Source organism: Monocercomonoides exilis, assembly GCF_001643675.1.
Source record: "Monocercomonoides exilis strain PA203 chromosome Unknown scaffold66-335014, whole genome shotgun sequence".
Lineage (NCBI taxonomy): Eukaryota > Preaxostyla > Oxymonadida > Polymastigidae > Monocercomonoides > Monocercomonoides exilis.
The window spans coordinates 126,574-144,160 of NW_027150611.1; the positions used below are offsets into that span (position 1 = coordinate 126,574).

The following is a 17,587-nucleotide window of genomic DNA, read 5'->3' on the forward strand; positions in this document are numbered from 1 at the left end:
TTTGTGGTTATTTATTTATTTATTTTTAACTTGTCATTAAGACTGAAAGGAAATTTAGTTTTCCAATTAAATTCACAGTAAACAAATGCTTGATTTCAAATGATTTAATGTTTATAATTGGAAGTAAAGCGATATGCGCTTATGATACATCAACACAATCAATTCTCCAATCATTTCTACACAACGATCAAATTATTTCCTCATCTCTAATTGAGAAATTGGAATCTCTTTGGATTGCAGATGACAAAGGGCAAATAACAGTGCTTTCTATAAATGTTTGCATTTTGATTATTTTGTTTTAACGATTCAAATTATAATTTTCATTTTGACATCAATAATTTTCAGAAACAAAGCCTGTTGACAATTACGCATCAGCTGTTTGAACCTATTTTTCATTTCATTTTGTTTAATTTTAGATAATTTCCCACGAAATGTATCTTTGATTTTACAATATTTTTAGTAACGTTACAGGGAATATAATCACAAGCTTAACACATTCCGATATAGAACCTTTCACTATTTGGGGCTGTGGGGCAGATGGTAACGTGTATCAATGGGACGGGGAAACATATGAGATGCTCCATAATATAAAAGTTGCGTCTTGTTCATTGAATGTGATCCATGAATCCTTCCGTCATGTATGGGTCGGTGGGCAAAATGGGGATGTTTACTGCTGCGACGAAAATGTGCTTGACGAAGAAGATTTGAATCTTTCTCTTACAGACAGCTTTGATTCTGAAATGAGTTTGGAAAAAACAAACAAAGAAATGGGGACAGTGCAATTCTTTAAAAAAATTGAATGTAGAAGTGCAAATGACACTGTAATATCAATTCTTTCTGCTGGAGAAGTCGCATTTGTCGGATTTCAGTCTGGCATTGTGAAGAAAGTGGCTTCCGATTCAATCTCTTCTCATTCATCTGCTTCAGCATCTGTTGCACCTTCATCTTCAATGGAGAAAGATTTGGCTTTGACTGAGTCACATGTTCTCACACAATTTCACTTTCCTCGTCCCATAAAAGACATTTTAAACTGTGGCGATTCAATAATTGTCCTTACAAGTCCACTTCGTCCAACTGCAGATAACCTTTCGACTATTTTCGTTTTGTATCGAAATTTGTCGGATAAATCGACTGTATTCAGAAGAAGAATTCATTTGGGCCAAGGAGAAGTTCCCTTGACAATAGTCGCAGAAAATAAAGAAGAAGAAGAAGAAAGTGAGAGACCAAAAGCTGAAGATCTTGCAGAAAAATGCGAAAATAAACATGTGAATGAAAAAGAAGTGCAACCAACAAAGAAAAATCGTTTATACGTAATTTTATCATCGAATCAATGCATTGAATTCGAAGAAAAAGAAGAAGCAAAAGAGAGCACACCTTCTAAACAAGAAAAGACCGAATCAATGAAAACACCATCACCATCTCAAAAATTGAATGAAACAAAGGATTCATTATCATCCCCAGTTTCAGCCCTTCAGTCTTCAACCTTAACTTCAGCTTCTCAAATGTCATCTATTTCGCCAATGTTCACGCCCGTCTCACAACGTTTACCATCTTCTGTGAACACATCGACTTCTCTTTCATCGCCAAATATTTCTCCTTCTTTGTCTTCTATTTCTGAGGAAGAGGTGAGGACGATTATTCCTCCGACACGCTTCCTACAGCCGAAAATGAAAGAAGAGAAAAATGAAGAAGCAGAAGAGGAGAGGAGAAAAGAGATGCAAAGAGAAAATGAAATGGAAGAATACAAAATGAGAATTAAACGATTGGAGGAAGAGATGAAGAAAGCAAAGCGAATTTTTGAAGAAAAACAGCAAATAGAAGACGAGAAAAACGAAATTGAGGACAAATATTTTGAATTAAGAGACGAAATTGCAGAAGAACGAAGGAAAAATGAAGAAAAAACAAAAGAAATTGAAAGAGAAAAAGAATATTGGGCAGATGAAGTCAAAGAATACGACTTGCAAATTGCAAAATTGAAGGAAGAAAACAAAAAGTTGAATGCTGATTATTTGAGTGAGAAAAATAACAGCGAAAGAATCACAGCTCAAATGAATGAACTGAAATCAGACTTGAAAAGAGAAATTGAAGCTGTCAAAGAAAAAGAAGAGAAAGAAAGAAAAGCTTCAGAAGAAGAGTTGGAGCAAGAAAGAAAAAAGAAGGAAGAAGCCGAAGCAAACGTGAAAGAACTACAAAAACAGTTGAATGAGAAGGAAGAAGAGATGGAAAGAAGAGAAAGAGAAAATGAAAGCACAATCCAAAAAATGGAAGAGATGATAAAGCAAAAAGAAGAGAAAGAAATGGAAGAGGAGAAGCAGAATGAAGAGAACAAACAGATTTTGATAGAAAAAGAAGCTGAACTGAAAAGCGCTAAAAATGAATATGAATTAATGAAGAATTTAAAAGAAGAGGAAATCAAGAATTTGACAGATGAATTGCAAAAATGGAAAGAAATAAAAGAAAACGAACAAAAAGACGAAAACGAAGCAATAAAGAAACTGGAACAAATAATTCAAGAGAAAAATGATATTATTGACAAAAATGCGGATGAGATGAAAGAGAAAGAAGAAGAATTGAAAAACAGGGAAACATTAATTGAAGAACATGAAGCGGAAATTCAGAGATTGAAAAGTGAAATTGAACAAAAGAAAGAAACGGAAGAAAGAGAGAGGAGAGGAAGAGAGGAAGAGAATGAAGAAAGAGAGAAAGAACACAAAGAGAAAATGGAAGAATTGAGAAAGCAATTAATGCAGAAAGATGAAGAGTTATTAAGAAAAGCACAAGAGATGGAAGAGAAAGAAAGAGAGTTAGAAGAGAAAGCAAAGGAAATTGAAGAAAAGACAAATGAAGTTGATGAGAAAACAAAAGAGATTGAAGAGAAAGCAAAAGAAGAAGAAGAAAGAAACAATGATTTGGCAGAAAGAATTGAGAAAGAAAAAGAAATGAAAATGAAAATTGAGGAATTGGAGGAGCAAATAAAGACCTTTGAGAGAAAACAACAAGAACAAGAACAAGAGAAGGCAACAGAGAACATGGAACAAAGCGAAGAAAATGCTCCAAAGAAAGAAGCTGACAATACACACACGACGCCAATTGTGCCTAAGTTTAATCTCACTCCTCAGTTTGTCCCTCTTTCTTATTCGAGTCAGCTGCCCACGTCATCTCCTTCGCGATTCAACCACACTTCATCTGCCTCTTCCAGTTCTTCTGCTTCGAATCCTTATTCTGATTTGACGGCACCTCCGTCTTCTATTTCACCTCCTCTGTTTAATTCTCCAGCTGGTTCTGCTGCTCGTCAGAATCATCTCATGTCTCTCTCAAATCTGCACACGTCTCCATCGTCTTCAGCTTCAGCTCAGCTTCTTCCTCCGCTTCCTTCATCCTCAGCACTCACACCAAGAAGAGCTAAAAAGGCATCTGAAATGCCTTCAGTTGTATCAGCTGTTACTCCAATTCATCAATATTCTCTTTCGTATTCACCTTCTTCATCATCCTCGTCTTCATCATCACCTCCCTCACAGTCTCCCATCACTCCACGCTCCTCCCTTTCCTCTTCTATCTCCACTCCATTTTTCGAGTCCACTGCCTCTCTTCTTTCGTCGCTGGCGACTCTGTCTGAGATTAATGCCACGCTTCAGCTGTCGACAGATCAGATGCTGGCGTCTCTTGTTCTCTATTGGTCAGCACACAAAGAAGACGAGATGCTCATTGGAGACATGTCTTCTGCACTGGGCGAGCTGATCTTGAAGAGCGAAGTGGAAGCGGTGGAGAGGGAGAAGGAAATGGTGGAGTTTCAGGTGAAGCTGGAAGAAAAGGAGAAGGAAATCGAAAGATTGGAAGAAGGAAGCATGAGAAAAACATTATCAGGAAAATCAAAAAAATAAAAGAAACGAAAATCTATCAGGAGAAAGCATCAAATACTTTGAAAAAGCAGAAAGCTTTTTGAGAAAGAAATTGTTCAGGATGATTCATTAATCACAAAAAACAAATATGAAACATTTGCAACTGATTAATCTGTTATTTTGAGTCAAAGAAAATTTTATTGAATATAGTTATGAATTCAGTAAACACTTTTCATCTTCGAAGTTTTTTGTTTATTTGTCAAAGTTTCAAATATTTTTTATTGTTCACTTCAACATTTCAGAAAAAACATGTGTTTGAAATTCTTAGCTTCATTTTGATAAAAAAATTTTAAAAAGAATGATTCGAATTCTTCCAAAAATTGAAATCCTTGGAGATAAAAAAAAAAGAAATAAACAAAGTTCCTTCATTTTTTGCAATAACCTGAAAGAAAACTGAAAATCTGAATATTCACAATGAGTTCCTTACACACGAAAAACGAACTTAAAAATAATCCTGAGTTCACAAATTCACTCACTCACAAAGTAGAAAAGAAATGAAAAAGATAAGAAAAGAAAAAGAAAACGAATAAGTCTTTTATAATCAATCGAAATAAAAGGCAAATCGCTTAAAAACAAACAAAAGTTTCAAAAAACATTGTATTTTAAAAAAATTTCAATGACATTTCAGTAAATGCTACTGATAGTTAATATGATTTACAACGTAATGCATATAAGAATAAAAGATAGTGAGATAATCATGACAAAAAACTTTGTTATTTAAATGTGAAAGGTTAAGCTTAACAAAAATCTGAAAAGAATTCATCCTCCTTGAAAATTCTTTGAGCAAGCAGGATGAGAAACATATCTTTTATGAGAATGAGAAGAGACAACTGAAAAGGGACTTTGAAAGGGGCTTGAAAAAGGAGGGGCAAAAGGAGAGGCAAAAGGAGATGAAGTGAACGGGAAAGAAGAAGCAGAGAAAGTGTAAGCAGAAGACGAAGGCGGAAAATGGAAAGCAGAACGAGGCGAAGAAGCATTGGAATTACTTCGAGCGGAAGAAGGTTTTGTTTGGTGGGTATCAAAATTGAATGAGACACTCTTTGAAGGAAAAGATTGTCTCATTGAAGACAACACTGAAGCAGATGGAGAAGATGCAGCAGAACGAGAGCTAAAAGGAATATTTCTGTCTTTTTGTTCTCTTTCACTGTTAATTTGGTCATCATCTTCAATGTTTAACAGCATCGCCTGCAAATCTTTGTCTTCTTGTATCACTTTCCTTTCTGGATGGAGTAGAGTTGGTGAAAAAGCTAATGATTGCACCGGAGAATAATGTTTGCGTGTTTCATCTGCTTCATCTTCAAAGGAAGAAGGTTGAATTTCCATTGGGGGATTCTTCAATGCAATTGGGATGACAGATGAAGATGTGATGGATGAAGGAGAAGACGAAGACGAAGAGGAAGACGAAGGAGGAGGAGATGGAGAAGATGGAGAAGTGGCAGGAGAGACATTCAGAGTAGAGACAAAATAAGGAGAAGGAGAAGGAGAAGAAGAAGTCTGAGGGGAATATGAAGAATGTGAAGAGGAAGAAGAAGAAGCAGCAGCAGCAGAAGAAGATGATGATGAATGAACAGAAGGAACAGCAGGAGCAGAAGGAGGAGCAGTAATTCTGAGAGATCTGAAAGGGAAAGCGCTTGCAGAAAGCTGATGGAAAAGTGGCTGTTGTGATGAAGAGGAAGAGGAAGAGGAAGAGAAGGAGAAAGAAGCAGATTTGTCGTGTTTGTGTTGTCTTGGCGTTGGTCTACCGAAAGAAGCGAAGGAAGAATTGGGAGAAAGAATGAGTGGATTGGAAGGGGGTTTGGGATTGATGGTGAAAGGAGGAGGGAAAAAGGAGGGGATGGCTAAAGGAGACTGGTTGGAAGAGGGAAATGCAGATGAGGGAGAAGGAGAAGGAGAAGGAGAAGAGAAAGAGAAAGAGAAAGAGGAAGATGAAGATGAAATAGCAAAGGGAGAAGAAGCAGAAGAATTAGTTGGACGAAGAAAAGCAGAAGAAGGCGGACGAGGGAAAACAAGGGTTTCTGTTGAAATTGAAGTACTTTGAGGTAAAGGCAACTGGCTGAATGATCTTTTTTGGAGTTTGTTTGACTCATCTGCTTTGAAAACAAAAGGCGTATAATTCATTTGTGGCTGAATGAGCGATGAAGTCGGAGGAGAAAGAGAAAAGGCATTTGGCACAGAAGAATGTGGAGATGCATTTGAAATGGGTTTCTTTCCTTCGAAAGAGAAAGATGCTCTTTGAAATGAAGGAGGATGAGAGGGAAACATTGAGCGATAGTAAGAAGGCATCGGACGAGCTCTGAAGGTTGGAGATTGAGAAGGCAAATGAGATGAAGAAGGATTCGGAGAAATAGGAGCCTTTGAATCGGAGGAGCGCGGAGAAATTACTGGATGATTCTCCGAAGAAGGAGAAAGGGAAGGAGTGGAGGAAGAAGGAGAAGAGGAAGGTGAGGAAGAAGTGGATGGAGAAGAAGGATTGGCTGAAATGGAAGAAGGAACTGAGGATTTATTCAGCGAAATTGAAGAAGGCGAATTCTGATCAGACAAAACAGTCTGGGCAGCAGAGAAAGGAGAAGGAAAGGAGGAAGCAGAAGACAAGGCAGACGAGGAACGAGGGGTGAGAATACGAGGAGAACAGCTGTTTGATGGGATGAGAAGAGGAGAGGATGAAGGAGGAGGAGGAGAATGAGAAGAAGAATGAGAAGAAGAAGAACGAGAGGGGATGAGAGTGTTGGGTGTTGAGAATAATGTCTGAATGTGTTGGCTGTCTGCGTTTGAATCTTTTTTCACTTCTGCTTTTGTTTCTTCATTTTCTCTTTCTTCAAACAGCTCTTTGTTGACATTCACATCTTTCTGCTTTCCGCAATTCTGTTCATTCTCTTTCTCTAAGTGCTTCTCTTCTTCTCTTCCATCCATCTCATTCATTTCTTCCTCTTTCTCTTCTTCTTCTTCTTCTTCTTCTTCTTCATTGCTGTTGTCAAATGAATACAGAAGAGAAGGAAACAGCAGAAGAGGAATGAATGGCTGGTGCGGATTCGTCAAATACTCCATCAGATCAGAAGAATACTCAAATTGGCTGCTTTTTGACTGCTGCTTAATTTTTGGGGTAGTTTTGATTGAGATCGGAGAAGAAAGAGAAGGCGAAGGAAAAGAAATGGAAAACGTTTGTGCAGATGTCAAATGCAGTTTTTCATTCGATTTTAAATCTTCTCTCGTTTTGCTGCTTTTCCTATCTGCAACTTCCTTTCCACTTCTGCTGAGAAACCCATCAGCCACATCAGCATTGTCCAAATAATTTGATGTTCCTTTCTTTTTCCTTCTGCCATCAACTGAATGTGCTCTCCTGTCATTCACATTGCTTTTGCCTTCTCCTTCTTTTGCTCCTTTTGTTCGTGAAGCTTTTCTTCGCCTTTTGTTTATTTCTTGTGAATGAGAACGTCGAAATGGTTCGTTCTTTTGAAAGCGACTTGGCCGCCTGAATGAAATTGAGCGTCTTGTTATCTCTTTCTCTTTCTCTTTCTCTTTGAACTTCTCTTTCTCTTTATCTTGCTTGTCAAATAACAGTGAAGGAGATTGAGGTTTTAAGGAAAAGGAAGATAAAGTTTCTGAAGTTGCATTCTGTTTGAATGATGTTTTATTTGGAGCAACAGCTGAAGAATAAGAAGAAGATGATGATGAAATGGAATTTGTGAATGCCATTGCTGAAGAAGAAGATGCACCTGAACAATTTGTTTTCTGCTCTCTTCCACTTTCATTGGCAACTTCATTGGAGATGCCAAAAGTTAAGCGAGTGACCTCTTCCTTCACTGTCTGAGGCACAATTCCATCGAGCACCCCTATTCGCCTCACTTCTGATAGATGTGACTGAGATTGATGAGGCAAAGATGCTGCTGAGGGCGAAGCAGAAATACGATTGGCTTTTGACTTTTTCTCTTTTGTTTTTCTTTTCTTTTCTTCTTTTTGAGATTTTTGTTTGATGGCTTTTTTCTCCTCTTTTTCTTTATTATTCTCTTCCTCTTTTTCAAAAACATTATCTTCATTTTCATCATCATCATCATCAACACATCTGTCAAACACACCCTCCAGCACTTCTTTGATAGCTGGCCTGTTTCGCTCATCTTTCTCGAGGCATTTCATCACCATTCGTCCCAAAGACGACGGAACTCTTTCACTTATGATACGTAAGTAAAGTTGCTTTTCTTGCTCCCACAATGCCTTCTTGATTTCCTTTGATGAATTGCGAGTTGGCTGCTTTTGTTCTTCTGGATGCTTACTCGTGGATTGGATAGAATTCGCTTTGCTTTCTGACAGTTTATCATTTTGCTTTCTTTCGGAAAGCTTTTCTAATTTCTTTGTTGAGCAATTAAAGCCTCCATAGTTTGTTCTAAAAGCATAGTGTTCAATTAAACTCCTTGGGACAGTGTGAAATACCCTGTCCAGCAGCATCGAGTAGTTTGTGCTGGCGAATGGATGCTCTAACACACTTAGCAAATACAGCAGGCACCCAACAGACCACACATCGCATTTGCATGTGTATTTCTCCTTCACCAGCACTTCAGGGGCCATGTACAGCGGAGTTCCTGCATGAGTTGTCATGAGTGAATCACTACTGCTTATCGCTCTTGAGGATCCAAAGTCACCTATTTTCACTGTCAAATTTTTACTCAAGAGGATATTTGACGATTTTAAATCTCGATGAACTATATTGTTCTGGTGCAAATAAGCAACACCACTACAAATTTCCCAAGAAATCCGTAGGAGTTCCCCACGAGAGAGCAAATTTCTTTTTTCTTTTCGTTTTAACACGAATTGTTCGAGATTTCCTTCTTCCACATACTCCATTATTAAAAATAAATCACTTTTCTCAATAAATGCTCCAAAGCACGCAACAAGAAACGGATGTCTTAATTTTAGCATAATTGATGCTTCCTTTTGAGCTCTTGCAACATCCTTGATTTTGTCTAAATTCATATGTATTTTTTTGACTGCGTAAATATTTCCAGGAAACAAATCTTCCCAAGAAGATTTACGACACCAAGAAACATTGACAGATTCATGCATTACATGTTCAGGGGAATACAAGGCCTTCAGCACAGTTCCATACGCTCCATGTCCGATTTCATCTAAAAATGTGAAGGCCTCTAAAAAGAAAGTTCAATCAAAATCGAATAGAGACTTGAAAGCTGAAAACATTAAATGTTACAAACCTGAACATAGCATAAATGCTGTTTTCCTTTCTGTGGCACAATACTTGATGTTATCTGATCTAAAAGTTAATATATTTTTCACAATTTTCCTTTTCTGCAAATAATGAATATCAAAATCTTCAATGAATTTCCAAATTTCTCATGAACTTCACTATCATCAAAAACATCGGTCCCTTTACTACATTTTTTTCTTGAGATTCATATTTTAAAAAAAGAGCTGATATCTTCTTTTCAAATTATTATAATAAAAAGTTATGTGATATGTTCAAAATGTTTCGCTTTCGTAAAAAGAAAGATTACTGAATTGTACAAAAAGCCATCAATAACAAAAAAAACACTCAGATTTCCATTATTAATTATTTTAGTTAATGTCCATGGAAATATCGTCGACTCCCTCGGCGAAGGCTGTTAAGTTAGCTATACATTGTCGATTTTTAAGATTTCTTGTAAAATATGTTTACTATTATCGTGTATCATTTTTGTTTACAACAGAAAAAGCCCCGGAGTCGTCATCATTCCTGGATCTATGCGTCCTGATGGAACTTATCGTAAAGAAACGAGAATGAAAGCTGGATATTTACCACCTGAATTTGCATGATAACATTATTTATTAATTTAATAATATGCCTTTCTAACTTGGCTTTTTATTTTAAGATACCAAAATATTCTTCAGCTTCACGGAATTTATCATCTTGCAGTAACCAACGGATTTCCACTGGATCCCCAATAAGTTCGTTACAGCAAAAGCGTCCGAAAGTTTGGTTTGAAAAGCTATTTATTACACGATCTAATTTCAAAAATAAAAAATAAAAATTCTATTAGTGGTCTTACTCAGGAAACTTACAACGAAGTTATAGCTTCCATGATTAAATCCTCACAAGAAGCGACGAAAAAAAGCAAGGAAATTCAGCAAGCAAAAGCAAAACAAGCAGCAAAACAATCTGCAAAGCAGGTTGCAAAAGAAGCTGCAAAAGAAACGACAAAAGAGACTGTCAAAGACACAATCAAAGAAACAGTTACAAAGAGCACTCAACCAGAGACAGCAATCGAAACAAAGACTGAAGGAACCGCTGATATCGAACAATATTCCGATGCTGATTCAATCCAAAGGAGAATTCGAAATTTGAAGAAAAAAGTTCGAAAAAACCAAGAAAAGCTTCAGTCAACTGAAGACCAGAACGAAGAAGAACGATCTTTGAAGGAAACAAGGATTTCTGATGCAAAAGATGAGATTTCTGCATTAGAAGCGAAGTTGGCAAGCATTTCATCTGAACCAGAAAAGAAGTCTTGAATATCAGTGTGTTGATTTTTATTTGGGAAATTACATTTAAATAAATAATTTTTGTTATCAATTTCAAAACAGCCTCTACATGTATATCACAATCATCGATTCATTTCACACATTTCCTCACATTCTTAATTATTTATATGTTCTTAATAGTTTTTTGAAGACAATTGACTTCAAATCTTAAATGAAAAAAAAATTATTAATTATTTATGAATAACGTTTATTTTTTGTTTAATTGTTTTCTGCAGAAAAGATAAAAAAAAGAAAGGATAAAACAGAACGAAAAAATTATTTTATCTTAAAATATGGAGTAATTGACATCTCCTATTTGTCGTTCATTTTCTGATTGGAGTGGCAGTCAACTGTCTCATTTCATTAATGTGCTGGTTGATTCGTTGCAGATGGAGCTCACATTCGCTCATAATTCTGATCGGAGTTGAAAGAGAATTCTGAGAAGATGAAAGAAAAGAAGAAGGAGAGTTGGCAATTGACATGCAGCTGAGAGGAGCAGAAGTTAAATGAGAAGCTCTTCGTGATTTCAATGTTGATGGTTCATTTTTGGTTGATGGAGTTGTTTTTTCAGAAAAGTCTTTGAAAGCAATTGGAGTTCGAAACGATTGTTTCAAGGACGATGAGCAAGAAGTTAGAGGACTACTGTTTGATAGAGGTGCTGGGGTCTTTAATGGATTGTTGGAGAGCTTTGAAGGTGCTTCAGTTGATGGCAGAATCTTCGAAGAATTCAAAGGAGAATGCGAATGAGATAAAGATGTTTGAGTGTGAACAGAAACTTGTGGCGAATTTTCTGTAGGTGAATGTGCTTCATCTTGTAGGGTTCTATTTGTAGTGGCTGTTTTGTTAATTGGAAAGATTGTTGAAGTAATTGATGAAGGAGTTGTTGGTTCGCTTGTAGAAGATTTGAAAGGAGAATGCGTTTTGGGAGAAATGCTGCTTTTTTCATTAAGAGAAATTGGAAGAGCCATAGGTGAAGTCAAAGATGAGGATGAAAGAAGGTCTGATGGTCGCTTTTCTTTTGCAATGGAAATTGAAGAAGATGGATTCTCTGAAGGAACATCTGATGTTAATTGCTCAATTTTTGGCTGAGGCGGTAAAGAGGAAAAAACAGAAGGAGAAGACGAAGATGAAGAAAAAATTTGAGAAGAAGAAAGAGGAGAAGCGTCGGAGCATGTACAAATATTTGAAGAATCCAAAGGAGATCTCTTGTTTGTTGTTAAAGCCGATGATGGCGATGAAATCAACGAAGCTGGAAGCGATGGAGGAGAAAAATAAGAAATGCCTTCATTCAAAGACTGTTGTTGCAATGAGTCAATTTCTGGTAAATCAGAAAAAAAGAGAACTGGAGATGAAGATGAAGGAGAATGAGAATGAGAAGGAGAAGCCAAAGAGGCAGGAGAAGTGGAAGATGAAGATGATAAAGAAGATGATGATGAAGATGATGATGAAGATGATGATGAAGATGATGATGAAGATGATGATGAATATGATGAAGATTGAAAAGAGGCAATTGGAGAAATGGACGTTGTTGTATTCTCACTCTGAAGTGGTGCTTGTTTAACTGGAAGAGCAGATGATACCAAATTGCAATGAGAAGAAACCGAAAGTGATTCATTCTTATTTTCAGTCTGTTCGGATGATGAAGACTCCAGTGTTGGCTTTTGTTCTGCTGCAATTGCAGAAGAGGAATGATCAGAGCAATAAGAAGGCTGCAATTTTGATGCAAATGAAACTGTTGATGGACAAAACGAAAATTCATAAGGAAATGAATGCTGAGCAACATGATGCTGAAATTGTCGAGGAGGAAGTGAATCAGAACATTTGACAGAAGATTTTCCATCAAAAGAAGACGATGAAGCAGAAGCAGAAAAAGTTGAATCAGAAGTCACTGACACAATATGCAATGCACTTGAAGGTATATTTGTAGAACTCAAGTGAATATCACCAGAAATATTTGAAGAGATGTCTTGTTGAATCGGAGCAACTTGAGCTTTTTGATTCTTCTTTGCCTTTTCACAGTGCTTTTTTCCTTTTTTGCGAAGAGTTTTACGTTTGTGAGTATCTGAAGTCTTTTCTTTCAACAATTTTTGGCAATCTTCAATGTGATGATAAAGATGGAGATGAAGCTGATCATCATTTGCTTCTTTCTCCAACTGTTTCGATTCTGTTTGCTGATCTTCCTTTTTCACTTGATTTGATTGAGTGCTTTGATCCTGCTTAATGCATTGAATATCCACAGTTTGTGTTTCTTGTGTTGCTGACAATTCTGGTGACAGAGGAGAAGGAGACAGAGGAGGTGAATGCGATGGAGATGGAGGAGGAGTTAACTGTGAAACAGAAAATGTTGATGTATTCAACTCTGCTGGAGCAGAATCAAATGATTTTAATTGCGCTGAATCACATTCTTTTGTATGTTCTTCATCATTTCTCTTTTCGTCGGACTCTGGAATTATTGTATTTGCTATCTCTCCCTCATCTTTTTCATGTATTCCTTCACAGTTTTCGAAATCTTTCACATTTTTTTCTGTTTCCAATAATTTGTTGATATTTTCTTCTTCCTCCCGCTTTTTTTGGCTTCTTTCTTCATCAGCCATCAAATGTCTTTCTTCTTCTTCGCCTTTTTGTCTTTCTTCTTGCTCAATCATCTTTTTATATTCCTCTTCCTCTTTAATTTTTCTTTCCTCTTCAATTCTTTTCTGTTCTTTCATAAATCTCATTTCTTCTTCTTTTTCTTTTCTCATTCTTTCTTCTTCAATTTTCATTTCTTCTTCTCTTCTCTTTATTTCTTCTTCGTGCTTTAATCGAATTTCATTGAAAACAATCTTCATGCAGCTAATACTTTTTTTCAAAGTTCTCATTCTTTTGATCGTTAAGCTTATCAAAGTTAGCTCCTTTTTCTGCTTTTTCCAATTTTTCATTTCATCTTTTATTCTCATCCATTCAAAAAAGAGTAAATATTTTCTTTCTCTTTCTCTTTTTTGTGCAAAAATCGACAATCTGTGTCTGATCAGTTTTTCTTTCTCACCTACAGCCTTCCACATTTTCAGTGTTTTGCTCATAACTTTCTGCTTCATCCAGAGCAAAGCAAGAGAATTTTCTGTTTTCAGTTTTCTTTTTTCATCTGCCCAACTTTTCAATCCTAAAAAGGCTTTTTTCTTCATATTCTTTTCATAAAACTCTGCAGACACACTTAGTTCATGCCATGATTCAAATATCATTGAAACTTTTTCTTCTGTTCTTCGAGCAACCAATTCAGCCATCACTTCGCAATTCTCTCGTTTTCTCCTTTTCATCTCAACAAATCTGACTTTCCAAGCAAAAAACACTTTTCTCACAACAACAGTTTTCATCTTCCACTCTCTGATCATATTTATCATCAAAATCCGATCTTTAATCAAAATGAACAATTCTTGTTTCCTGCGGATCTTTCTTGTCTGCTGATATGTCTGTTTCCAACAATCAAAATATGTTCTCAAAAGCAAAGTCAGATCATTATCATTGACTCGACGATGAAATTGGCTTATTTTAACTTCATTTTCGAATGCTTGTTTCCACTCATGAAATATCACTTCCTTCCTTTTCATAATTCTTTCGTTGCTGAAACATTTCGCTATTTTATTCAGCTTCTTTCTTTTCTCAAATCCTTCTCTCCAAAACTTCAACCAATTTCGTTTTTGTTTATCTTTCTGTTTCATTCTGAATGACTGCACAATTTCTCTTTCTCTCTTTCTCTCTTTGCAGACTTCCTTCCATCCCTGCAGCACTTTCCATTCCGTCCATTTTCTATGTAAAGTCAAAGTTTCATTGTATTTCATTATTATTGCCTTTCTTTCCTTTGTAGCTTTAAACCACGTTTCAAACACACGTCTTGCAAGCCGTGTTGCATAGCATCTTCTGGACGCCCAATATCTCCGAGCAAGCTGAAGCCATCCCGAAAATGCACAAAGTTTGACTCCAAAAGCAGAACTCCTCGCGAACGGTGGAATTGTCTGCCTGTCTTTTCTTAAGACAACATCGTGTGCTGCAAATCTGGCTGCAGAATAAACAGCCACTTCGTCTTGGAAGTAAAGGCACCGCTTCCTTAGCTGGCTCATCTCTTCTGCATGTTCCAGCCATTTGTGGAACACAGCTTGCTTCGTGCAGAACTGATGGCGTTCAGAATAGAACTTTGCTGCCTGCTGTGCCCGTGATGCGTTCAGCCAGCTGCGAAAGTAAAAATTCAGAATGGACGATCTCTGAATGTTCTGCTGTTTGTAATGCAGCAAGCGACGTAGTTGGACTTTGTAGTGAAATGGGGTGAAAAGTGACAGATGAAAAGGAGAGTGCGACGTGTTAAATCTTGTTGAAGTGAATGTTTGACTTGATTGTGAATTGAATTGAGAACGAAGAACAGGATCAGATTTTTGTGATGCGGACAGAAGAATTAACTCTTCTTCTTTCAGCCTTTCGTTGTGCTTATGCTTCGTGTATGCTCTCCATTTGAAGAAGAATTGTTGCAAAGTTGAAGAGTCACAAAACTGGTCAGCAGTTTTGTTTCTGTGCTTCTTCATTTGTTTCTTTCCTTCATCTATATTTTTGCCTAAACTTCGAGTTAAAATTGGTGATTCACTTTCAAATTCATTGAAATCTGAAATACTTCTTTTCTTTCTCCTTTTCTTTTTTGACGATGACTTTTCTAAAATACAGTTATCAACTGTGTCAAAATCGTAATTGTCTTTATCATATTCATATGCATCTAAATCAGACATATGAATTGAAGATTCTGATCTTAATGTGCTATTCTGTTTTACGTCATTTTCCTGTTGTTCATTTTCGAGACAATGTTCGTAATCATCCACACATGTTTTTTCATAACTTATTTGCTTTTTTTCTGATGTTTCAGATTTTTCTTTCTCCAGAAAGAGTTTTTGTTCATTTTCCTCGTTTCTTTGCGTTTCTGTTGGAATAACATAATCTTTCTCATTTCTTTCTTCATTGTTGAACTTCTTTTCAATAATTGTCACCTGTTTCCATTTGTTAAAACATTCTCGAAGTTGATGATTTTTGTGAATAAACGAAAGTGGAATAATGCTTGTCGAAATGTCTTCTTGTTCATTCATCTGTTCAGAGTCATCTTCTATTCTTTCTTCTCTTTTGTCTTTCTCATCTGTTTTTTGAGGTTTATGCTGTTCTATCTCTTTCTTATGTGATGGCGACAATTCATTTATTTCACTTTTCGATTCGCAATCATTATCAAATTGTAATATCATTTGAGAGTTATCAATTTTTTTCTTTTTAACTTTGTCTTCTTCTTTTCTTTCATCGGTTTTCTCTTCGTCACTTTCATCTCCAGGCTTCAAAGAATACTTTTCTAGCAAAGGCGAATGCGGCCGAGGCAAAGTGAATGGCGAAGAGATTTGAGGCAGCGGTGAAATTGTGCGTGAAGTGAGTGAAGGAGACGGTGAAGATGCGAATGTTGGTGAAATGGGTGAGAAAGGATTGGAAGCAGTTGATCTGTGAGGTGTGCTATTTGAAGAGTTTGCTGTTGATGAAATGTCATCCATATATGAAAATATGCTTGAACGTTTGGCTTCTGAAGATGGAGTGCTTTCAGAAGAATGCGCTAGTAATGGACTTGACACTTTTTGTGACTGAAAAGAAGAAGACAATGAAAAATCTGTTGAAGTGAGCAAAGAGTGGTTTGAAGATTGAGGAGAAGTGTTTTGTTGATTTATCTCTGAAGGTGTGAGAGTGTTGTTTGGGGGCGTTTGTAAAGCAAGAGAAGTTGGCGGAGACTGAGAGGAGTTGAAACGAGGACTTGAATGATTTATTAACAAAGCAGCTGGGGATTGCGATTTCATAGATGGCGAGCTTTGAATGAATGAAGAGGATAAAGGGGAAGATATAGAAGACTGCACTTGATTTGAATTTTCTGTTTTGGATGAAGTTGGGGTTGCGCTTTGATTCAGTGAGGACGACGAAATCAACTTTGTGGATGTTCTGCTAATTGTTGATGATGGTGATGATGATGGATAAGGTGAAAGAGTAATTTCGTTTTCTTCTAGAGGTGGAAGTGGTGAATGAAATGAAAAGTTATGTGGAGTGCGAAGTGTAGGAGATAATGTTAAAGAAGAAAGAGAGCTAAGTGAAGTTTCCATTTGATTTGATTCTGTGGAAAGTGTAGAAGTGTGCAATTCTCCTTTTTTTGGTGTAAAGGCATCAGGTTGAGGCGATTCTGAATTACAGATTGAATCCTTGTTAACTTGTAATTTTTTTTCTTTTTGCACAGGGGTTGAATAGTTGGACTTTTGTTTTATTGAAGACCGTTCGCGAATAGAAGTTTGGTTAAAAGGTTGTTTTGATGATGTTTTCTTGTTTGAACGAGGTCTCAACGACGAAAGATTTTTTCGCTTCTCGATAGCTGCCTCATCTTTTTCATGAAAATGAAAAGCTTTTGAAGTTTTTGGAATATGCATAATTTCAGAGTACCTCAATGACCGCCTTGAACTAGAATTTGATGATACCGAGCGAGAAGACAACTTTGATCGCACAAATCTATCTTCTTCAGATAAGTCAATAGAGGCAAAAGAGTCTTCATCATCTCGTGAATTGTTTTGCGAAGAATCAACTTTAGGTGAACAAAGAAAAGAAAGTAATTTGTTTTCTTTTTTCAATTTTTTATGTTCATCTAATATTCGTGGTGTAATATCTTTATCGTTATGTAATGTAAGTTTTGATGTTGAAATATTTCGAGATAATAATGAAGAAGTTAAAACTGAAGATGATTTGTTTTTTTGTTGCATTCTTTTCTTAGTAACAATGCTAGAATAAACTTCCCTTGATTATCCGCTGCTCAATAATAATTCTTACAATGTAAAGAAAATTGCTCTTTTTATCAGCTTATATAAAGCCAATAATTGAAATTTTTAATTTATTATTCAATTAATAAATATATGTTTAAGGTTACGATCATTAGAATATTTTTGAAAGTTTATGAAGAACAATTATTTTTTCCTTGATTTTTATTATTTCAAATACTCATTAAACTCAAAAATCAATTTCATTCCATTTTGCTGAAACTATCTTTACAAAATTGAGAAATACGAATTTATGCATTCCTTAAACAAAATTTATATTGACTTATTTGATATCTGAACAGTTTTTGAAGCAAAGATAAAATAGTTGATAAAAAAAAAACAGTTATATGT

General features: G+C 36.1%; 4 protein-coding genes across 4 annotated transcripts; 2 read left to right on the top strand and 2 right to left on the bottom strand.

Moving 5' to 3' along the window:
- Positions 1-107: 107 nt before the first annotated feature.
- MONOS_4477 (uncharacterized protein) lies at positions 108-4,163 on the top strand (the record flags this gene model as incomplete). Its single annotated transcript, XM_067874552.1, has 3 exons — positions 108-275; positions 346-377; positions 461-4,163. The coding sequence occupies 3 exons, from the start codon at positions 108-110 to the stop codon at positions 3,879-3,881; spliced, it is 3,621 nt and encodes a 1,206-aa protein (XP_067719089.1). The 3' UTR covers positions 3,882-4,163.
- A 90-nt stretch (positions 4,164-4,253) lies between these two features.
- Positions 4,254-9,154, bottom strand: MONOS_4476 (putative Protein kinase domain containing protein). Its single transcript, XM_067874551.1, has 2 exons — positions 9,101-9,154; positions 4,254-9,034 (listed from the first exon to the last, which is right to left on the bottom strand). Exons 1-2 carry the CDS (start codon positions 9,111-9,113, stop codon positions 4,659-4,661), a joined length of 4,389 nt encoding a protein of 1,462 aa, XP_067719090.1. The 5' UTR covers positions 9,114-9,154; the 3' UTR covers positions 4,254-4,658.
- A 314-nt stretch (positions 9,155-9,468) lies between these two features.
- Positions 9,469-10,602, top strand: MONOS_4475 (uncharacterized protein; the record flags this gene model as incomplete). The annotated part of the gene is made up of 5 exons (XM_067874550.1): positions 9,469-9,512; positions 9,593-9,692; positions 9,755-9,861; positions 9,923-10,397; positions 10,464-10,602. 4 exons carry the CDS (start codon positions 9,469-9,471, stop codon positions 10,389-10,391), a joined length of 720 nt encoding a protein of 239 aa, XP_067719091.1. The 3' UTR covers positions 10,392-10,397; positions 10,464-10,602.
- Positions 10,603-10,631: 29 nt separating this feature from the next.
- Positions 10,632-17,338, bottom strand: MONOS_4474 (uncharacterized protein). Its single transcript, XM_067874549.1, has one exon. The coding sequence runs from the start codon at positions 17,180-17,182 to the stop codon at positions 10,724-10,726; it is 6,459 nt and encodes a 2,152-aa protein (XP_067719092.1). The 5' UTR covers positions 17,183-17,338; the 3' UTR covers positions 10,632-10,723.
- Positions 17,339-17,587: the final 249 nt, after the last annotated feature.

Excerpts from the sequence above, each read along its gene's own strand:
- MONOS_4474 (XM_067874549.1), bottom strand. The coding sequence starts at position 17,182 with ATGCAACAAAAAAACAAATCATCTTCAGTTTTAACTTCTTCATTATTA.